This window comes from Amphiura filiformis, chromosome 20, assembly GCF_039555335.1.
Source record: "Amphiura filiformis chromosome 20, Afil_fr2py, whole genome shotgun sequence".
NCBI lineage: Eukaryota > Metazoa > Echinodermata > Ophiuroidea > Amphilepidida > Amphiuridae > Amphiura > Amphiura filiformis.
The window spans coordinates 52,592,636-52,613,473 of record NC_092647.1 but is presented as its reverse complement, the minus strand read 5'-3'; the positions used below and the strand labels follow the sequence as shown (position 1 = coordinate 52,613,473).

Here is a 20,838-nt window from a genome sequence, read left to right as displayed (position 1 = left end):
CTTTCTTTGAAGGAATTGGACTGTAAGCATATTAGCTAGCTAGCCCAGATCAACACTATCAACTGTGACAATAATTGTGTACATTTTCTTATATATCAAGCCTGGGAAAAACCCCATTCTATTATGGGCCATTTACTGCCTTCACACAATGCTCAATCTGGGAAATTCCCAAGTCTTACTTATAACATTAACCTTTCTCATTACATCACTTCCTTGGGGGAATTCCATTACATCACTTTCCTTTACAACCTCAGGGGTTTCCAAATATTCCAAATTAGATATGATTCAACTTGTTTTGCTCAATTTGAGAGGGAATTCCCCAAAATGTCATCACTCATGTAACTTTGTAAACAAAGATAAATCATCAAATTAAATTACTGAGGGCACATCACAATGCACAAACGAATACTGATCTTTATAATGATATTCAGGTTTGTGTACATCACATATAACATGTCACATTTATAGTGGCCGTATACCGAATAAATATAGTGCAATATCCATCGATATCGAAGGATATCAGTTCCGTATAATATGTGCGGCAAATAGCGCTATTGGTCTGTTTATAGTGGCGACCAATACCGTATAAGATGTACTAATACGCTAAATATCGGATAATCTGGCTCACTATAAACATGATAAACACGCTCAATCAGTATTGGGGCGTAGTTCAGTGAACTCACCGGATTGCTATTCCAAGTACTTTGATAATACAGATAATATGTATTAATGGGTCGAGGCGATTGCATTGAAAAACCTAATAAATTATTCATAACAGTTACGTAATCAATCGATAGTGCGGACACTTTTCATTTGCAAACCACCAAAATTCGTGATCTTTTAGCGTTGGAAAAGAAACCACGTGAATAGAGTGCCCTCTCAAGAGTATCTACTCTCTGCTCTGGCCCTAGTGGAAGTAAAACGGATACTATGGTCAGAGTTGTAGAAACTAATAAACACGTTCAATGTCACCAGTATTAGTGACATTGAGCATATCATATCTTTGGCCTTCTCCTATTGTGTTTGTTCATCTGTGTATGGAGAGCTAATTCTCTATTGGTTTCAGGGCCGGGCGTAGTTGATTGTTACTAGTATATCGTAATGGAGCGAGACGATGGCATTGAAACACCTAATAAATTATTTGTAACAGGTAGGCCTATAGTCCGAATAATCAGACCCAGAACAAATATTAATTTCTGACATGATCCTGTTCTGGGTCTGAACTGTTTCCATATATGAAATCTTGATGGCAAATAGGACAAAAGAAGCACATGGTTCTACTTGACAGCTTTTAATCCCTATTCATGTTACGTGAATCAATCGCTATTGTGGACCATCCCTCTGATACTTGAGTGTTTGGACAAGCGGAACGGTCTTTTGTCTACCTCTCTGTTTGGAAACAAACCAGGAGGTCGAAATCGTCCTCCTCGCCAAATACGAAAGTCAGTGTACTAATAGTACGGCACTATAATCAATAGTGCGGACATTCTTCACTCGCACCCAAATCAGTGATATTTTTGCTTCAGAAAAGAAACCAAGTGAATAGAGTGCCCTCTCAAGAATCTACTCTCTGATCCACGCGTCGTCAAAATAGGAGTCAAATAAAGATTGCCATCGCGTCGCACACCATGATGGACATGATGGAGGGAAACAATTTGTCAAATTCTGGGTACTGCGATATTAACTTCAGCTATGACGATATTCTTCAATATCGTTATCCGAAAGCTCTTCAGATTTCTATCACCATCATCATCCCTATCATAACTGTGATAGGTCTGGTTTGCAATATCTTCTTCTTGTTTGTGGTGACCAAATTGCCCAAAATGAGAACCATCACCAACATGTATCTCGCGAACCTGGCGGTGAGTGACTGTGTTGTATTGATATGCGGTGTGGTCCAGTATCTTTACTCATATTACAACTCACCGATTAATGTAGGATTTGCATTTGAAACGGGAATTGGATGCGCCCTAGCTGGGATCATCGGATATGGATGCTACTTCAATTCAGTTTTCATCATAACTCTGGTTATGTTTGATAGATACATGGCGATATGTCATACATTCTATCACCGGAAGATTGCGGGCAAAGGACGATCTATTAAACTGATAGCAAGTAGCTGGATATTGTCTTTTTTGTTGTCTCTTTTTGCTGCAGGTAACAATTCGACATTATCGATATGTTTACATTGGGAAGACAATGAATCAAATATATACCCCGAGAAAATAAACTTCTGTGGTCAACCGTCGGCATGGCTTCTTCTTGGTCTTTATATGACTGACTTCATTCAGTTTTCTCTTTCCTTTGGCATCAACATCTTCTTTATTATAAACATCATTTTGATTTTGGGGAAAAGATTACCATCATCAGCATCCGATGATAAACGAGCAACCAATGAGAGGAATCAGATTGCTCGCATGCTGATCATCAATGCCATAATTTTCTTTCTCTGTCTCGGGCCATATCAGATTCTCAATTTTGAATACGCGTACGTTTACTTTACAGTCAAGGATCTCTTCAAGAAAGGTAACATCCCACTCATTTTGTCGCGTATTGGACAAGTCACTACTCTTCTGAATTCGTTAATCAATCCGATAGTATATGGTATAACCAACAAACGATATAGGGACGCATTTAAAAACGCAATTTGGTGTTCAAAAAAGATTGAGAAGTTTGGGACATCAAACCCATCAATTTTAGGGACAAATCAAACCCGCGACACCAATATTTGATGTGGAGATGATAAAATGCGGAGATGATGTGGAAATAATAAAATGCTTCATGCTCCAGACAAACTGACCATAGATAATAAATGACACTGATAAATTACGATTCAAAACTTATTCCTGCTTTGAGGCCCAGCTTTGAGGCTGGGAAATATAGGATTTTTTCTATAGCAATCCAAAGCCGACGTACTGTAGACTTTCCTATAGAAAGATCAAATCTTACAATTTGATTATGATAAAAGTTTAAGGGCTTGGGGTATGAAGTATGAACGTTTGGACAGTATTTTTGTGGGACATGAAAGCACATCAGACATCGAATTGCATTCTGAATATGAAGAATGTCCTTCTGATAACAAATAATTTTGATTTTTTGAAATTCGCGATATAATACACATTTTATGGCAAATGATTAAAAATTAATATTTTTGATATTCGACAGTCCTTGAACATGTTGAAGTAAACTGCATGAATCTAATGATATGTACTTAAAGTGTATTGTACTTTGTGCTGTTTTTTATGTTTACCCTGCATGGGGTTGGGTCTTCCCAAACCTCGGTTTCCTGTTTCCATTATGAGTGTATTTAATGAATAAAAAGTGATTGATATATTTCATGTCATAGCGAACAATGTTTTTGTAAACAAATCCATTCACGTATCTCGTCTCATCCCAGTCAACAAATTTAATTATCAAGGCGAGATGGAGTGTAAATTCGGGACGAACTAACTGTAAACAATCAAGTTGTAGCTAAGATAATGCTCTTTCTTATTCCATAGGGTTTGATAATCCATGCCATGACCCCCCCCCCCCCGGGCACTCGAATATGAAAGTGACGAACCTGTGCCTACCGGAGTACAAAACTAGGGGTCTAAAGCAGTATGCAGACTCCGAGTCCGAGTATTAGACGTACAATATTGTATGTAACATATCTACGTTATTTAATCTATTGCCATTCTATTTCCAGTAATGTTTAAGTTCTAACAAATGTTTGATGACGTAAAATCAATAATATGTTACGTATAATATCTGGTAGAAATATATTATCGATTTTACGTCATCAAACATTCGTTAGAACTTAAACATTACTGGAAATAGAATGGCAATAGATTAAATAACGTAGATATGTTACATACAATCAAGTGGTGGTCGCATTGCATTCTCTAAATTCAGTAAATTTTCATCGTCAACCGTATAATTGTATGGGATTATTTTGAAATTTTAAAACGCTTGAAATATCACAGACAAATAGGCATATGTTAACAAATAATATAAATACAAGCTAAAACCGTTGGGGTTCGATAATGAACCCCACAAAACTAACCAAGTATATGGAAAATACCATACGGCCGGGCGGTTTCACAAGTTGCCGTCTCGATAACGCCATTCGCCGCCTGCAATATTGTACGTATAATAAAAAGTCTGCATACTGCTTAACGGTGGCGATTCTTGCCGAAAAAAGGGGGTCATCCAGTGGTGAAATGCTAAAAATTGGGCGGCATTGACCGTGAAAAAGTAACTTTCTGGGCAAAAATTTGCAAACAATTAGCAATTTTGCAGTTAAGTGGATACAAAAATGGAAAATTTATTCACTGGGAGTAAGCTGATGAAAACAGGGGGTCATCGGGTGGCTGATTTGCCACAAAAAAGTGGGTCTAATACATGGGAGTGCCCCGGGCCATGAACATACAAAACTTTCCAACTTGTTTTTAGACCAAGCCCTAATCATGCTAATGCTAAGTTATATATTCGCGACCTGGATTTATTATGCCGAAAGAGAGCTAATAAGCCATTGGCTATAAACTTTCATCAGTTTGATAAATCCTTTAGTTGTATTTGTTAAATGTAACCTTTGTGGTTATTTCCTAGACACTTGTTCTTTAAAAGTTTGAAACAAAAATATTACATGGTTTTGTTCCCCTTCCTGAATATTGTGTTTAATATTAGTGTTCCCTGCTCAGTAACCAAACAGTTGTCCAACTGACACAACAGCAAAATGCACTGACATGGAACATCTTCCTGGACCACATTCACAGCCCAATAATTGGCACTCAGCACAAGAAATCTGTGAGTAAATGGAATAGTGTGGAACAAGACCAGTTTCTTGAAGAAAGTGTGTGAAAAGCAGAAGCAGCCCCGTTCCACACTATTCCACTTACTCTTTGGAAATAATCACCTGTGTAAGGATCTTGTACACATTCTAACAGATTTGTTTTCCTGGGTTCCAATTATTCGCCTGTGAATGTGATCTCGGAAGCTGTTCCGTGTCAGGGCATTTTACTGTTGTGTCACTTGGACAACTGCTTGGTTACTGGCATGTGTTTATAGTAGAGTATTGGAGTAATCCTGTGTGTAATTTTTTTTTTTTTTTATGGACAAGGTTTTAAGCATGATATGACCTCGTGAAAAATTATAAGTTTCTTTTTGAGGCCAGTTTACATACATACAGGTTGTATCACAGAAAATGTTACAATCACAACTTACTTTTTTCTAACAAACTAAAAACAGTATTATTGGGAAATGTTGCCAATCAATATTCCTTGTGCCAACGTCCAGTTGTCGAAATTGGGTGACTTGTTTAAAGGCCAATGTAATATGACTTCGTTATTAGCCGTTATTTAATCTATTCGCATTCTATTTCCAGTTATGTTTAAATTCTAATAAAGGTTTGATGATGTAAATCGATAATATATTTTCACCAGATATTCTACATAACATATTATAAATTTTACGCTAATATACACTGACATGGTTTAAAGGCACTTCGTAGGTAGAAATATTTATTGATATGTTATTGAAGAACATATTGTACTATTGTACTAATGTACTTTAAAACGTTTATCAGGAAAAAGAGATGCATTAATGAAAATCATGTCATAACAATTATTGCATTGCATAAAAGGTGAATAATTAGGAAATCGATTAATCGTTTATCCCGGATCATTATAATGCTCTATTGAGGCTAAATAATTAGTTTACATGTACTAACAAAATTACTTCACAGCTCTGCCCACCAGAGCCATTAAACTCCATTACTCTACTGCATCTCGTCACAAATAGATTAACTCCCGGCAAAGAAAGCGGAAAATAAATTATAGTTCGCACCTGCACAATGGAAGGACAAAATATGTCAAATGTTGGGCTCTGCGATATCAACTTCAGCTATGATGATATTCTTCAATATCTTTATCCGAACGTTCTTCAGATTTTTATCACCATCATCATCCCGACCATAACTGTGATAGGTCTGGTTAGCAATATCTTGTTCCTCTTTGTGGTGACCAAATTGCCCACAATGAGAACCATCACCAACATGTATCTCGCGAACCTGGCGGTGAGTGACTGTGTTGTATTGATATGCGGTGTGGTCCAGTATCTTTACTCATATTACAACTCACCGATTAATGTAGGATTTGCATTTGAAACGGGAATTGGATGCGCCCTAGCTGGGATCATCGGATATGGATGCTACTTCAATTCAGTTTTCATCATAACTCTGGTTATGTTTGATAGATACATGGCGATATGTCATACATTCTATCACCGGAAGATTGCGGGCAAAGGACGATCTATTAAACTGATAGCAAGTAGCTGGATATTGTCATTTTTGTTGTCTCTTTTTGCTGCAGGTAACAATTCGACATTATCGATATGTTTACATTGGGAAGACAATGAATCAAATATATACCCCGAGAAAATAAACTTCTGTGGTCAACCGTCGGCATGGCTTCTTCTTGGTCTTTATATGACTGACTTCATTCAGTTTTCTTTCCTTTGGCATCAACATCTTCTTTATTATAAACATCATTTTGATTTTGGGGAAAAGATTACCATCATCAGCATCCGATGATAAACGAGCAACCAATGAGAGGAATCAGATTGCTCGCATGCTGATCATCAATGCCATAATTTTCTTTCTCTGTCTCGGGCCATATCAGATTCTCAATTTTGAATACGCGTACGTTTACTTTACAGTCAAGGATCTCTTCAAGAAAGGTAACATCCCGCTCATTTTGTCGCGTATTGGACAAGTCACTACTCTTCTGAATTCGTTAATCAATCCGATAGTATATGGTATAACCAACAAACGATATAGGGACGCATTTAAAAACGCAATTTGGTGTTCAAAAAAGATTGAGAAGTTTGGGACATCAAACCCATCAATTTTAGGGACAAATCAAACCCGCGACACCAATATTTGATGTGGAGATGATAAAATGCGGAGATGATGTGGAAATAATAAAATGCTTCATGCTCCAGACAAACTGACCATAGATAATAAATGACACTGATAAATTACGATTCAAAACTTATTCCTGCTTTGAGGCCCAGCTTTGAGGCTGGGAAATATAGGATTTTTTCTATAGCAATCCAAAGCCGACGTACTGTAGACTTTCCTATAGAAAGATCAAATCTTACAATTTGATTATGATAAAAGTTTAAGGGCTTGGGGTATGAAGTATGAACGTTTGGACAGTATTTTTGTGGGACATGAAAGCACATCAGACATCGAATTGCATTCTGAATATGAAGAATGTCCTTCTGATAACAAATAATTTTGATTTTTTGAAATTCGCGATATAATACACATTTTATGGCAAATGATTAAAAATTAATATTTTTGATATTCGACAGTCCTTGAACATGTTGAAGTAAACTGTATGAATCTAATGATATGTACTTAAAGTGTATGTAGCTGTGATGAAATGCCGACGATTAATTGAAAAATGTTTTTGTTGTTTTGGGGAAAAAATCCAAGTCTTCAATACGAAAGGTCAAAATTTTAAATTGATCGACGGTTTTTCATCCCAGCTACATACACTTTAAATACAGTAATAGATTTATAAAATTTACTTCGAGGACCGTTGAATATCAAACAAAATTTAAATATCAAATATTAATAATTTGTCATAAAATTTGCATTATATCGCGAATTTAAAAAAAAAATGAAAATTTGTTTGAATATTTAGTACGCAACTTCATTGTTATATTGGGTCTTCAATGGTCTCTATCCTCGACTAGTTTGAGCATGGAAGAAAGAGATAAGAAGGAACCACAACGAACGCATTCACTTTGTCCACTCCCTTTACCGACATTTAGTTGACATTGTTATTCATGAGGATTTACTTTGATCAATACCCCGCGTTAAATAGGTGATTGGTATTGTATTCCATGTATTTGCATGTCTTCTGGAGCGTGTGAAGGATGATTTGAACTAATGACCTTCCGTGCAAGCACCCTATAGGATTTTCTTTGGTGACGTGATCATCGGTCATTGATGGCCTATATCTTTTTCTTCCATTTTGCCCAATTTTTCCGAACTTTGATGACTTTTTTCTCAGAGTTGGCAGTCTTTGGCACTGAAACGAGTTGGCTAGTTACGATTATACACATATAAACTATTAAATTAAACAGGTTTTATGTACCGGACTCAACCGGAACATTGTGCATTATTTAAGAACATTTTACATCTATTTTTCATCGAAAAAGTCACCAAAATCTTACCTTATTTGCTAAAGATGAAACTCAGCAAACAAACGGCCGATTTTGATTACCTTTTCGATGTTTTATAGGACATTTTCTACACAACACGATCAAGAAAACAGTTTGACTGTAGATCCCAAAACAAAGCTACTATACATGTTCAGAGCATCAGTGAAATTCCATAATCTTACTTCTGGGTAGCGGTTGTTTGTTCGTGGATGGGTTTGTTATAAATTTTTTCCAGTAATGATTTTGCCAAGCATCAATCGCGGTAAATGGATCATACATGAAAGTAAGTACCATTGATAGCTTTTCTTTTCATGCGTCAATAGATAAGCGGATTAAAACTTGGCCGATCGAAGTCGTTGTGGTTCCTTCTCATCTCTTTCTTCCATGGTTTGAGCCAATTCAAATTTAATATGCGATTTTGAAGCAAGGACCATTAAACAATTAAGGGGGTACTACACCCCTGCCCAATTTTGTGCCTATTTTTGCGCATTGGTGACAAATAAGATATGTATATTATAGGGGCAAGGACTACAACTACTGCACTGTAAATTTTATTTCAGCACAGACAACAGTTGTGGAGTAACAGTAAAAAATGAGGGAAAACCAATATTTGATCAAGAAATCAATAACTACTTGCTCTGAGTTGCTGCATTTCCAGTACAGTAGTTGCAGTCCTTGCCCCTATAATATACATATCTTACTTGTCACCAATGTGCTATAATTTTTGAGAAAAATGCAAAAATAGGTGCAAAATTTGTCAATCAGATTGAATTGAACTGAAGGTCTTTGGTTGCAGTTTTATTTAATTTTAATTTTACATTGCCGTCCATCCGCGTCATGTGAGCTTGACAGATAGTCTTTATTGTTATTATTATTGTATTATTATTATTACAGGCTATCTATTTTTCTTGTTTTTTTATGAACTGTGTTTTATATAATTGTACTTTGTGCTGTTTTTTATGTTTACCCTGCATGGGGTTGGGTCTTCCCAAACCTCGGTTTCCTGTTTCCATTATGAGTGTATTTAATGAATAAAAAGTGATTGATATATTTCATGTCATAGCGAACAATGTTTTTGTAAACAAATCCATTCACGTATCTCGTCTCATCCCAGTCAACAAATTTAATTATCAAGGCGAGATGGAGTGTAAATTCGGGACGAACTAACTGTAAACAATCAAGTTGTAGCTAAGATAATGCTCTTTCTTATTCCATAGGGTTTGATAATCCATGCCATGAACCCCCCCCGGGCACTCGAATATGAAAGTGACGAACCTGTGCCTACCGGAGTACAAAACTAGGGGTCTAAAGCAGTATGCAGACTCCGAGTCCGAGTATTAGACGTACAATATTGTACGTAACATATCTACGTTATTTAATCTATTGCCATTCTATTTCCAGTAATGTTTAAGTTCTAACAAATGTTTGATGACGTAAAATCAATAATATGTTACGTATAATATCTGGTAGAAATATATTATCGATTTTACGTCATCAAACATTCGTTAGAACTTAAACATTACTGGAAATAGAATGGCAATAGATTAAATAACGTAGATATGTTACATACAATCAAGTGGTGGTCGCATTGCATTCTCTAAATTCAGTAAATTTTCATCGTCAACCGTATAATTGTATGGGATTATTTTGAAATTTTAAAACGCTTGAAATATCACAGACAAATAGGCATATGTTAACAAATAATATAAATACAAGCTAAAACCGTTGGGGTTCGATAATGAACCCCACAAAACTAACCAAGTATATGGAAAATACCATACGGCCGGGCGGTTTCACAAGTTGCCGTCTCGATTATGCCATTCGCCGCCTGCAATATTGTACGTATAATAAAAAGTCTGCATACTGCTTAACGGTGGCGATTCTTGCCGAAAAAAGGGGGTCATTCAGTGGTGAAATGCTAAAAATTGGGCGGCATTGACCGTGAAAAAGTAACTTTCTGGGCAAAAATTTGCAAACAATTAGCAATTTTGCAGTTAAGTGGATACAAAAATGGAAAATTTATTCACTGGGAGTAAGCTGATGAAAACAGGGGGTCATCGGGTGGCTGATTTGCCACAAAAAAGTGGGTCTAATACATGGGAGTGCCCCCGGGCCATGAACATACAAAACTTTCCAACTTGTTTTTAGACCAAGCCCTAATCATGCTAATGCTAAGTTATATATTCGCGACCTGGATTTATTATGCCGAAAGAGAGCTAATAAGCCATTGGCTATAAACTTTCATCAGTTTGATAAATCCTTTAGTTGTATTTGTTAAATGTAACCTTTGTGGTTATTTCCTAGACACTTGTTCTTTAAAAGTTTGAAACAAAAATATTACATGGTTTTGTTCCCCTTCCTGAATATTGTGTTTAATATTAGTGTTCCCTGCTCAGTAACCAAACAGTTGTCCAACTGACACAACAGCAAAATGCACTGACATGGAACATCTTCCTGGACCACATTCACAGCCCAATAATTGGCACTCAGCACAAGAAATCTGTGAGTAAATGGAATAGTGTGGAACAAGACCAGTTTCTTGAAGAAAGTGTGTGAAAAGCAGAAGCAGCCCCGTTCCACACTATTCCACTTACTCTTTGGAAATAATCACCTGTGTAAGGATCTTGTACACATTCTAACAGATTTGTTTTCCTGGGTTCCAATTATTCGCCTGTGAATGTGATCTCGGAAGCTGTTCCGTGTCAGGGCATTTTACTGTTGTGTCACTTGGACAACTGCTTGGTTACTGGCATGTGTTTATAGTAGAGTATTGGAGTAATCCTGTGTGTAATTTTTGTTCATTTTTATGGACAAGGTTTTAAGCATGATATGACCTTGTGAAAAATTATAAGTTTCTTTTTGAGGCCAGTTTACATACATACAGGTTGTATCACAGAAAATGTTACAATCACAACTTACTTTTTTCTAACAAACTAAAAACAGTATTATTGGGAAATGTTGCCAATCAATATTCCTTGTGCCAACGTCCAGTTGTCGAAATTGGGTGACTTGTTTAAAGGCCAATGTAATATGACTTCGTTATTAGCCGTTATTTAATCTATTCGCATTCTATTTCCAGTTATGTTTAAATTCTAATAAAGGTTTGATGATGTAAATCGATAATATATTTTCACCAGATATTCTACATAACATATTATAAATTTTACGCTAATATACACTGACATGGTTTAAAGGCACTTCGTAGGTAGAAATATTCCCGGGGAAATATTTATTGATATGTTATTGAAGAACATATTGTACTATTGTACTAATGTACTTTAAAACGTTTATCAGGAAAAAAGAGATGCATTAATGAAAATCATGTCATAACAATTATTGCATTGCATAAAAGGTGAATAATTAGGAAATCGATTAATCGTTTATCCCGGATCATTATAATGCTCTATTGAGGCTAAATAATTAGTTTACATGTACTAACAAAATTACTTCACAGCTCTGCCCACCAGAGCCATTAAACTCCATTACTCTACTGCATCTCGTCACAAATAGATTAACTCCCGGCAAAGAAAGCGGAAAATAAATTATAGTTCGCACCTGCACAATGGAAGGACAAAATATGTCAAATGTTGGGCTCTGCGATATCAACTTCAGCTATGATGATATTCTTCAATATCTTTATCCGAACGTTCTTCAGATTTTTATCACCATCATCATCCCGACCATAACTGTGATAGGTCTGGTTAGCAATATCTTGTTCCTCTTTGTGGTGACCAAATTGCCAGAAATGAGAACCATCACCAACATGTATCTCACGAACCTGGCGGTGAGTGACTGTGTTGTATTGATATGCGGTGTGGTCCAGTATCTTTACTCATATTACAACTCACCGATTAATGTAGGATTTGCATTTGAAACGGGAATTGGATGCGCCCTAGCTGGGATCATCGGATATGGATGCTACTTCAATTCAGTTTTCATCATAACTCTGGTTATGTTTGATAGATACATGGCGATATGTCATACATTCTATCACCGGAAGATTGCGGGCAAAGGACGATCTATTAAACTGATAGCAAGTAGCTGGATATTGTCTTTTTTGTTGTCTCTTTTTGCTGCAGGTAACAATTCGACATTATCGATATGTTTACATTGGAAAGACAATGAATCAAATATATACCCCGAGAAAATTAACTTCTGTGGTCAACCGTCGGCATGGCTTCTTCTTGGTCTTTATATGACTGACTTCATTCAGTTTTCTCTTTCCTTTGGCATCAACGTCTTCTTTATTATAAGCATCATTTTGATTTTGGGGAAAAGATTACCATCATCAGCATCTGATGCTAAACGAGCAACCAGTGAGAGGAATCAGATCGCTCGCATGCTGATCATCAATGCCGTAATTTTCTTTCTCTGTCTCGGGCCATATCAGATTCTTAATTTTGAATACGCGTACGTTTACTTTACAGTCGGGGATCTCTTCAAGGAAGGTAACATCCCGTTCATTTTGTCGTGTATTGGACAAGCTACTACTCTTCTGAATTCGTCAATCAATCCTATAGTGTATGGTATAACCAACAAACGATATAGGGACGCATTTAAGAAAGTCATATTTTGTTCAAAATATACTGTGACGTCTGGAATATCAAAATCATCTATTACAAATTCAAGGCAAACACACGACAGCAACATCTGAACAAGTTATTATTGTTATTATATATGCCCGTGCAGTGGTCGGGAACACGCCAATGCCCATAGTCTGAGCCTTGCAGTCAGCCTACAGGAGTCACTGAGCAATCAGCATGTACTGAATCTGCGTTAGCGCTATAGCCTGCGTTCATAATGACTTCTTGCGCGCCCTTGATGATCAAAAAGCTGTTATGCTGCTGATGTTTAACTTGATCTATTAGCAGCGTTTGATACGGTCGACTATAGGATTATGCTGCAAAGGCTTCACGATGATTTTGGTGTAACTGATTGTTGGAATTAACATAAGTATTATTAAAACAGAATTAACAAACACGTTATTAAGCGAATTCCACCTGATGCGGTTTTTGAATTTGAATATTTTAACTGCATGGATTTCTAGACAGGGTTTCAAGGTGTCAAGATAAGGCAATTTACAATACAACACAGAAATGTTTGACATTTTAACTTAAGAACAGTGTGTTTTATTGGACGTGCTGCGTGAATTCGAATTCGCTTCCAGAATGTGAGAATTCCGCCCAAACTTGCCATAAGCCTACATTAGAAGTAACTATATGTTGAATAGATGTAAAGTACGGAGTGGACGTAATATAACTGGTCAAACTCCTGCCTAATACTCCAGAATCCGTTATAAACGCAAAAGTTTGCCTCACATACATGTATCATGAATGACGTTTCAAATTGTTGTTGCATATTTTGAAAGAGTATTTGATGTAAAAGTTATTTAAAAATAAATTGTGATTGTTTTGTTAAATTCAAATTCTTTGTCATTCACGAGAGTAAAGTTCGGGTACATTATTGTATCTAGCATGAATAGTGAGGATTAAAATCTTGGATTGTAATTCATTCATGCATATAAAACATTTACCACTTTCGAATGACAAGCCGACTGTGTTTACCAATATTACATGTATGCCTCCGGGGTATGCCTAACGCAAATGCTGATGGTAATCGGATACATCCCATTGAATTACGTGTGGACAAAGTGATTTTCGACCCATTGACGTAAAACTACTGCCATTTTGTAGCTTCTTTTTCGCTCATTTTTGCACCACATATTCTTAGAGAGATACATATTTAGCATATATAACACTTTTGCGAATAGCTGCTCTAAACTCCGAGAAATGAACCTTCCAAATTGGGTAAAATTCTTTTTGGCCCACGCTTTTGGTAGACTATTTTGAGAATTCACCACGCCGAGTGTGAACATAATTTTTGCACAATCCCTATTATTGCTGTATTTCAAATGTATTATGTATGAGTAGATGATTTCGTTGCAGAATAGACATAGAATGAAACAATTAATATAAATTAAACACTTTGCTGCGTTACCCGCATCAGTTACCTGGTACCATGGTTACTAATGCATCACATTTCGAAGCAAATCATTCGTTCGGAAATTTCATACCAGCTTTAACACGGTTCATATTTGACTTGAAGATAATTATAATTAGTTAATTTTGAGAAGACTTAGAGGTGAAGCATCTGAGCTAATTTTAAATTTGCAATGATATAATGTACGTTAAATAAAAACGAACGAAACGACATTTGCGATCTGAAAAAAAAAGAGACTAAATAATTGTTTCAATCTCCGACCCCAATAAATTTCCTCACATCAAGTAATTACTTAGCAAGTGTAATACAGATTTGGTACATCGGAAACGGTCTGAAAAGAAAGTTTGATTAAAAAGGTTGCCCACATTTATGTGAAAATCATTACAAATTTATTTCTGAAAATGATTAAGTTGCTTTATTTTTCAAATACTTTAATCAATATAATGATTGCAGATAGTACAGTTTTTTATTGAGTATCGTGTCATTTGCATAACAAAACCGATACATGTTGCGAATATCCTTCATATTGACCATTTTCCATAAGTTGTGGACTTCAATCGGGTTGGTTCAAGTCATATACATTGGTTCATAAGTTAAAATCTAATAAGTCTTATGTACAGTTTTTGTATTAGTTTTACAAGGATATTAAAGTCATAATGTACGATCTTATAATATGAATTTGGTTAATTTTTTTCAAACCTGATTTTTTGGTATATTTGTAATGTTTACACATGTAACAACTTGCACCTAAATGGAATCAGCCAAATCTGTTGTGTTTGTAGGTAAACAGAGCAAAGTTCGACATAAACTAATAATTCAAAGAATTATGACTTTATATCCTCCCATAGAACTGCGTGTTAAACGGTCAAAATAACAAGCAGTGTTTCTTTCACTTTACCTCGTTATTTCAGCTCAAAATGGACAGAAACCATTCCCGATAATTATTACTAGTATTATTTCAGCATTTTGAGTATATAATGACAAATTTAAAATTTGAAGGAAATCGTACATTAAGCCTTTAACAATCTGTTCTTCTTATTAAACGTAGTTTAGTCGAAATCTGGCAAATGGCATTAACATTTGTGTGTCTGTTGAACCCTTCAATGGTTTCTTTTCATCTAAAACATGTTTTATTTTGTTTTGATGTCAGGGAGCTCAAATAGGAACAATTTATTCTGAGTAAGCCGTTAGACAACCGCATTTTATAAAACATTTTTATAAAGATTATCCAAAACTAGAGTATGATGCTTACTAAACTGTTGGCTTAAGTTTTTCGCCGTTTCCGACGAACCAAATTCGTATTTGCTTCAACTAACATATCTGAACAACCGAAAATGTAATAATTCGTAACCTAGACTCAAGAGTATAAGCATGAGTAAATATCTTAAAACGTATTGATAACAGAGATGTGATGATGGAGGTAGAACTCATATGAATATGATTAATAAATCAGTTGTTATAATAGATGTTGAACCCCAAATGATGTGTTATCAAGTGTTTTCATTGCGTATTATATAAATGTATGTATATTAAGTGAAAATACACTATATTCATGTTTCATAAGTTTGTATTGTATTTTTTTGTGTGTGGCACAACTAACCGGGTGGGAAATACTTGGAGATAATCAAGACTTTTTATGTTGAAAGCTGAATTCAATGGAAGTCACATCTACCGAGTTAAAGACAACCCAACAATCTATATTCAAACGACCTTGAGAATGTTTGCTGCTCAAGGGTGATCATATCAACCAAGTTTCATGACAATCCAACTCTATTATCAGTAACTGGTAACCTTGATATGACCTTGATGGTTTTCACGCATAATTATGATTACATGCACCACGTTTTATGACAATCCAACAATCAATGATCAGTTGGCATCAAATGACTTTGACACGACTTTGAACATTCTGACAATCCAAGATCAGTCGACCTCAGATGACTTGTGATCGACAACAACATTTTTGTGCTTACACCCATCATGTCCATAAAAATCCAACTCCTACAACTTCCTGTCCACTCCCGGTGTCCACTCTCTCATTCATAACTCCAAACTTCTGCATTTTTGCCTTTTCTGTCTTTTACCATTTACCAATATTTAGTTCACTACATGTATATACAAAAATATGGCTCTTGCAATCACGTAAAAGCATGGTATTTTATAAAAAATGTAATTATTCGCAATGTATAGTTCACTATTAGTTACAAGCATATGTGACGTGTCATGTCAAAAGGAGACACTTTTGGGCAGGATCGTAAATGTAGAAATAGCCAAAAATCTGCCGGTGGGTGATTTTTTCACAATTTAGGTTTATTGCTAATTTGTGATGTTATTAATGTTAAAAATATTGTCTGATAGTTTCAGACTGGAATATAACTGGCATCTTGTATTTTTTGTGACATTTTTCAAGTTAATTCCTACTCTCAACATTGTCAATAATATTTTTAAAGGGCGATATCTCAATTTCCAATTTTATAATAGCATAACTTACAAACTCAATATCTTCGCTTAGGAATGTCCGATTTAATTGGGGAGAACGGCGTTGTGTAGCAAAATATCTCTATATTTAAGATATGTAAAAACCTCAAAATTCATAACCTGCCCAAAAGTGTCTCCTTTTGACAAGACACGTCACATATTATAGTCAAAAAGATTGATTACTTAATCCAATCTTGTATTTTCTAAATGTATTGATATATTTGCCCAAAAGTAGAGTTTAATGTCAATATTATAGGTCCTAAAATCGATTTGTGAATGGATTTTCATCGTTGACAAAATGTATGTTAATATATATTTCATTGATAGCATTTCCTTAGTTTTCATCCATAAATAATGACAGAGTACTAAATCTGTTTACAAAGTAAGCGTTTAGTATGTTCAGATTCTATTAGTCATGCACACAATTCAGTTATCAGTAGCTATCAGTACTAGCCGGTAGTGTGCCTCGACAAAAATATTGTGGCCTTGCTAATATTTACATCGTTTACATTATTTAGTCGAAAACAGATACTTTGAGATAGTAGTCTCGGGCCGGCCCAGCCTGCATGCAGCTCAATCGCAAACATACACGACAGAAACCGGCTGTGAAGTAGACTACGTGCAGTGATAACTTTCTTATAATGATATCCGTTTCTGAATATGATCTGCAATCGACGTTTTTTAAAGGCTTAATGTACGATTTCCTTCAAATTCTAAATTTGTCATTATATACTCAAAATGCTGAAATAATACTAGTAATATTGATCGGGAATGGTTTCTGTCCATTTTGAGCTGAAATAACGAGGTAACGTGAAAGAAACACTGCTTGTTATTTTGGCCGTTTAACACGCAGTTCTATGGGCGGACATAAAGTCATAATTTCTTGAATTATGACTTTATGTCGAACTTTGCTCTGTTTACCTACAAACACAACAAATTTGGCTGATTCCATTTAGGTGCAAGTTGTGACATGTGTAAACATTACAAATATGCCAAAAAATCAGGTTTGAAAAAAATTAAGCAAATTCATATTATAAGATCGTACATTATGACTTTAAGGACGTGTACAGATGAAGCAAGTTATTGTTTGCTGTATCAAGCCCAGGTAGACATATTATAAATCCTGTTCCATCAATCTAACATCCTGCTGCATTGCCCCCGACTTGGGACGGGCGGTGGTGGGTTGAGCGTTTTGTTCCCGGGAACCATCCCTCTCCAGTGCAGCAACTGTTGACATCAGGGAATCACATTAGAGTAGTGGCTACTCCCTTCTTTCAGACCAGGAACTGTCGGTATAAGGTGTTGAAACCAACGTGCCAAGCCACAACCCCTTCGTATACCAAGCAAACCCTTTGTCATGGATCTGCAGGGCAGGACTTGCACTGCTGGAACATCTTGATGTGTGCAAGTTCCATTAGAGGTTAGGCTGGTCACAGGATCCTGGTCCTATGTATGTAGGGAAGTAAAGCTTGGTCATTTATTCAACTTCGGGTAGGTCGAGTGGTGGCATATACGGACGATTCAACAATTCCCAGTTTCCAAAGTGTCTGTTGTTGCGTGCAAGCCATAGAGTGTATGTTGCTCTTAATGCTGTTCTCGCCACAGTATCCAGTGCCTTTTTGGTTTCTTTGTTTGTGAGGCCAAAGAACTTGAAGCAGGTTCGAAGTGTGTTGTTTATGAATCCTCTTGATCCCACCTCTACTGGGAAGTATTTCAGTTCCCATCCTGCTGCTTGTCCTTTTTGGATTAGATCTTCATACTTCATTTTCTTTCTGATGTTGGCCTGTGCTAAGTTCTCCTCAGCAGGTACTGTGAGTTCAATTATGATGCCTTGCTTGTCTGATGGTGAGTAGACAGTTATGTCTGGCCTTTTCGATGTTGTCATTATCTCTGGAGGGAATATAGCTGGGCGATTGTCTTTATCCCACACTACTTGCCAGTCCTCACAGCTTTGGATGATGTTGTCTTTCTGGGTTCTGTGCCATGCTATATTTCTGTACTTTGTTCCAGTCTCAGTTCTGAATGAAATGACGGTGACTTTCTGTTGATCTCTGTCGCCTACTGTCCCACATCTAGCTTTCAAAACAGCAGGAACTAGTCGGTGGACTATCTCTCGGAGTACCATGTCATGTCTCCAGTTGTAACGGCCTGTTCACAGAGAGTACAGGCAGCAGTTCAATATGTGCAGCATTGTGCAGCAGTTGTAGCCACAGAGAGTACACTGACCTAGTGGGTGTTTGTTCCAGGTCTTCAAGTTGGCAGGTGAGGGTAGTGTGTCTTGGATTGAGTTGAGGTAAAATTTCAGCATCTCAGGTGACCAGGAGTAGAGGAGACTATTCCATCTTGTGTCCATGTACATGGCTGTTTCCCATCCCAGGAAGCGCCCTTGTTTTGCCATTCCATATAAGGAGACAAGTAGGTGCTCTTCAGAGACATCTTTGGTAATGGATGATAGCGTGCTCCTATGCTCTTGCTTAGACATCTGCTCTTGGCGTTTCTGACCCTTGATGAAGCCCAGGCCCTGGCGACCATGTTGCCTTCTGCATAGCTCGTTGATAAAAAGATGTCTTTCTCTTTCATGCAGCTCTTTCACACCATTCCACTGTTTCTTTCCTCTCTGTCTCTGCTCTATGTGACCTGTGGGAGCACGTGTGGCCGAGTGGATAAGGCGCCCGACTCATAATCCATAGGTTGCGAGTTCGAGCCCCACTCGTGCCAACGTGTTGTGTCCTTAGGCAAGGCACTTTATCCTCATTGCCTACTGGGGGGATGGGGTTGGGTTGGATTGGATGTTTGTATAGTTGTTTGTTTCAATGTTGCAATATTGGCGCTGATTAAGCTGCTGCCTGCAAATTGCATTGTGTCTGTTTATGTGTTTAATGTTCAATTCCTAGCAAATTTGACCTGCGGGTCACCATTAGAGTTTGAATTTAAAAAACCTTCCTTTCCTTACCATAGATGAAATGTGTCTCCTCGTTCACAGCGTATTTCATGATGTGGTACTTCACCAACTGCATACATTTGAAATGCGTTGTTAAAGCTTTCAGTTGAAGGCCCTTGTTATCTCTCTTTCTGTAGAGAATAGAGGTGTTGGCGCATTTCGGCAGGCCAGCCCATCTCTTGAGGTAGCGTGTAGCCACAGCTTAAAAATTTTGGGCGAATGACACTGGGAAGCAGTAGATGATGAATTCCCAAGATATCCTGCTCACAATGTGGTTTTCATATATCCACATCTTAGCGATACTGTTGACTTGGTCATTGTTTACTCTCTCTAGGAGAGTCTTCAGTTTGGACTCGACACCATATCGGACTTCTTTGTCGTTCAGATCCTTGAATATCTCTTGACCGAGAAATCGCATGGATGATTGGTGGATAAACGGATGTCCTTCCCACTGATGTGAAGTTGTGGGTCATATGGTGCATAGGTTTTTGATGTCCTTCCATTTGTCCTGACATTGTTTGACATCTCCATGGCCAGACTTCTACATTTATATAGTAGGTTTAGCTTCCATCGTTCTGGTCCACTTCAGGAAGGCTTCGACCAGGGTGAGAAGTTCTCTACATCCATTAACACTTCCTGCTATAATTGTCAGGTCATCTGCGTATGCTTTCTGGGACTGTTTGAAGTCTGTGTTCTTCAACTGGTATCCTTGATCTTGCTTGGTCTTCAGTAAGTCCAATAGGAGGTTGAATACCATCAGGAAGAGCACAACAGAGAGTGGACATCCTTGGAATAAGCCAATTTGGTACATAAACCAATCTGAGGTCCATTTCTGGGTTCTCACTCTTACAAACAGCTCGTCATAATAGTTACGAGTGGTAGATGGGACGTTATACCATTCCAGTGCAAATTGGATCAGGTTATGAGCAACCGACCCATATGCATTAGCCAGGTCCAGCCATGCTACAACAAACTCACAAGCATTCTGTTCAGCATCAAGGAGGGTCTCCATCAGGGCTTGAGTGTGTTCAACGCAGCCTGCTATACCTGGTAGAAATCCCTTCTGGATGGTTTGGTCTATATAGCCATTTTTTGTCATATAGGACAACAGGCGATTTGCAAGCACTTGGAAGAACATCTTCCCGCTAACATTTGTCAAAGTTATGTTTCTAAACAGAAAATCAGTCAGGAGACAGGCTGGTCAA

General features: G+C 37.0%; 1 protein-coding gene across 1 annotated transcript; it reads left to right on the top strand.

Annotated features, from left to right (window-relative positions):
* The first annotated feature begins 5,698 nt into the window (after nt 1-5,698).
* LOC140142376 (neuropeptides capa receptor-like) lies at nt 5,699-9,453 on the top strand. The gene is made up of 2 exons (XM_072164345.1): nt 5,699-6,466; nt 6,498-9,453. The coding sequence occupies exons 1-2, from the start codon at nt 5,834-5,836 to the stop codon at nt 6,921-6,923; spliced, it is 1,059 nt and encodes a 352-aa protein (XP_072020446.1). The 5' UTR covers nt 5,699-5,833; the 3' UTR covers nt 6,924-9,453.
* The last annotated feature ends 11,385 nt before the right edge of the window (nt 9,454-20,838 follow it).

What these genes read in the sequence shown, in the direction of transcription:
- LOC140142376 (XM_072164345.1), top strand. Translation starts at nt 5,834, where the DNA reads ATGGAAGGACAAAATATGTCAAATGTTGGGCTCTGCGATATCAACTTC. An exon ending in GGCTTCTTCTTGGTCTTTAT is followed by an intron (nt 6,467 to 6,497) that starts ATGACTGACTTC and finishes TTTCTTTCCTTT; the next exon opens with GGCATCAACATCTTCTTTAT.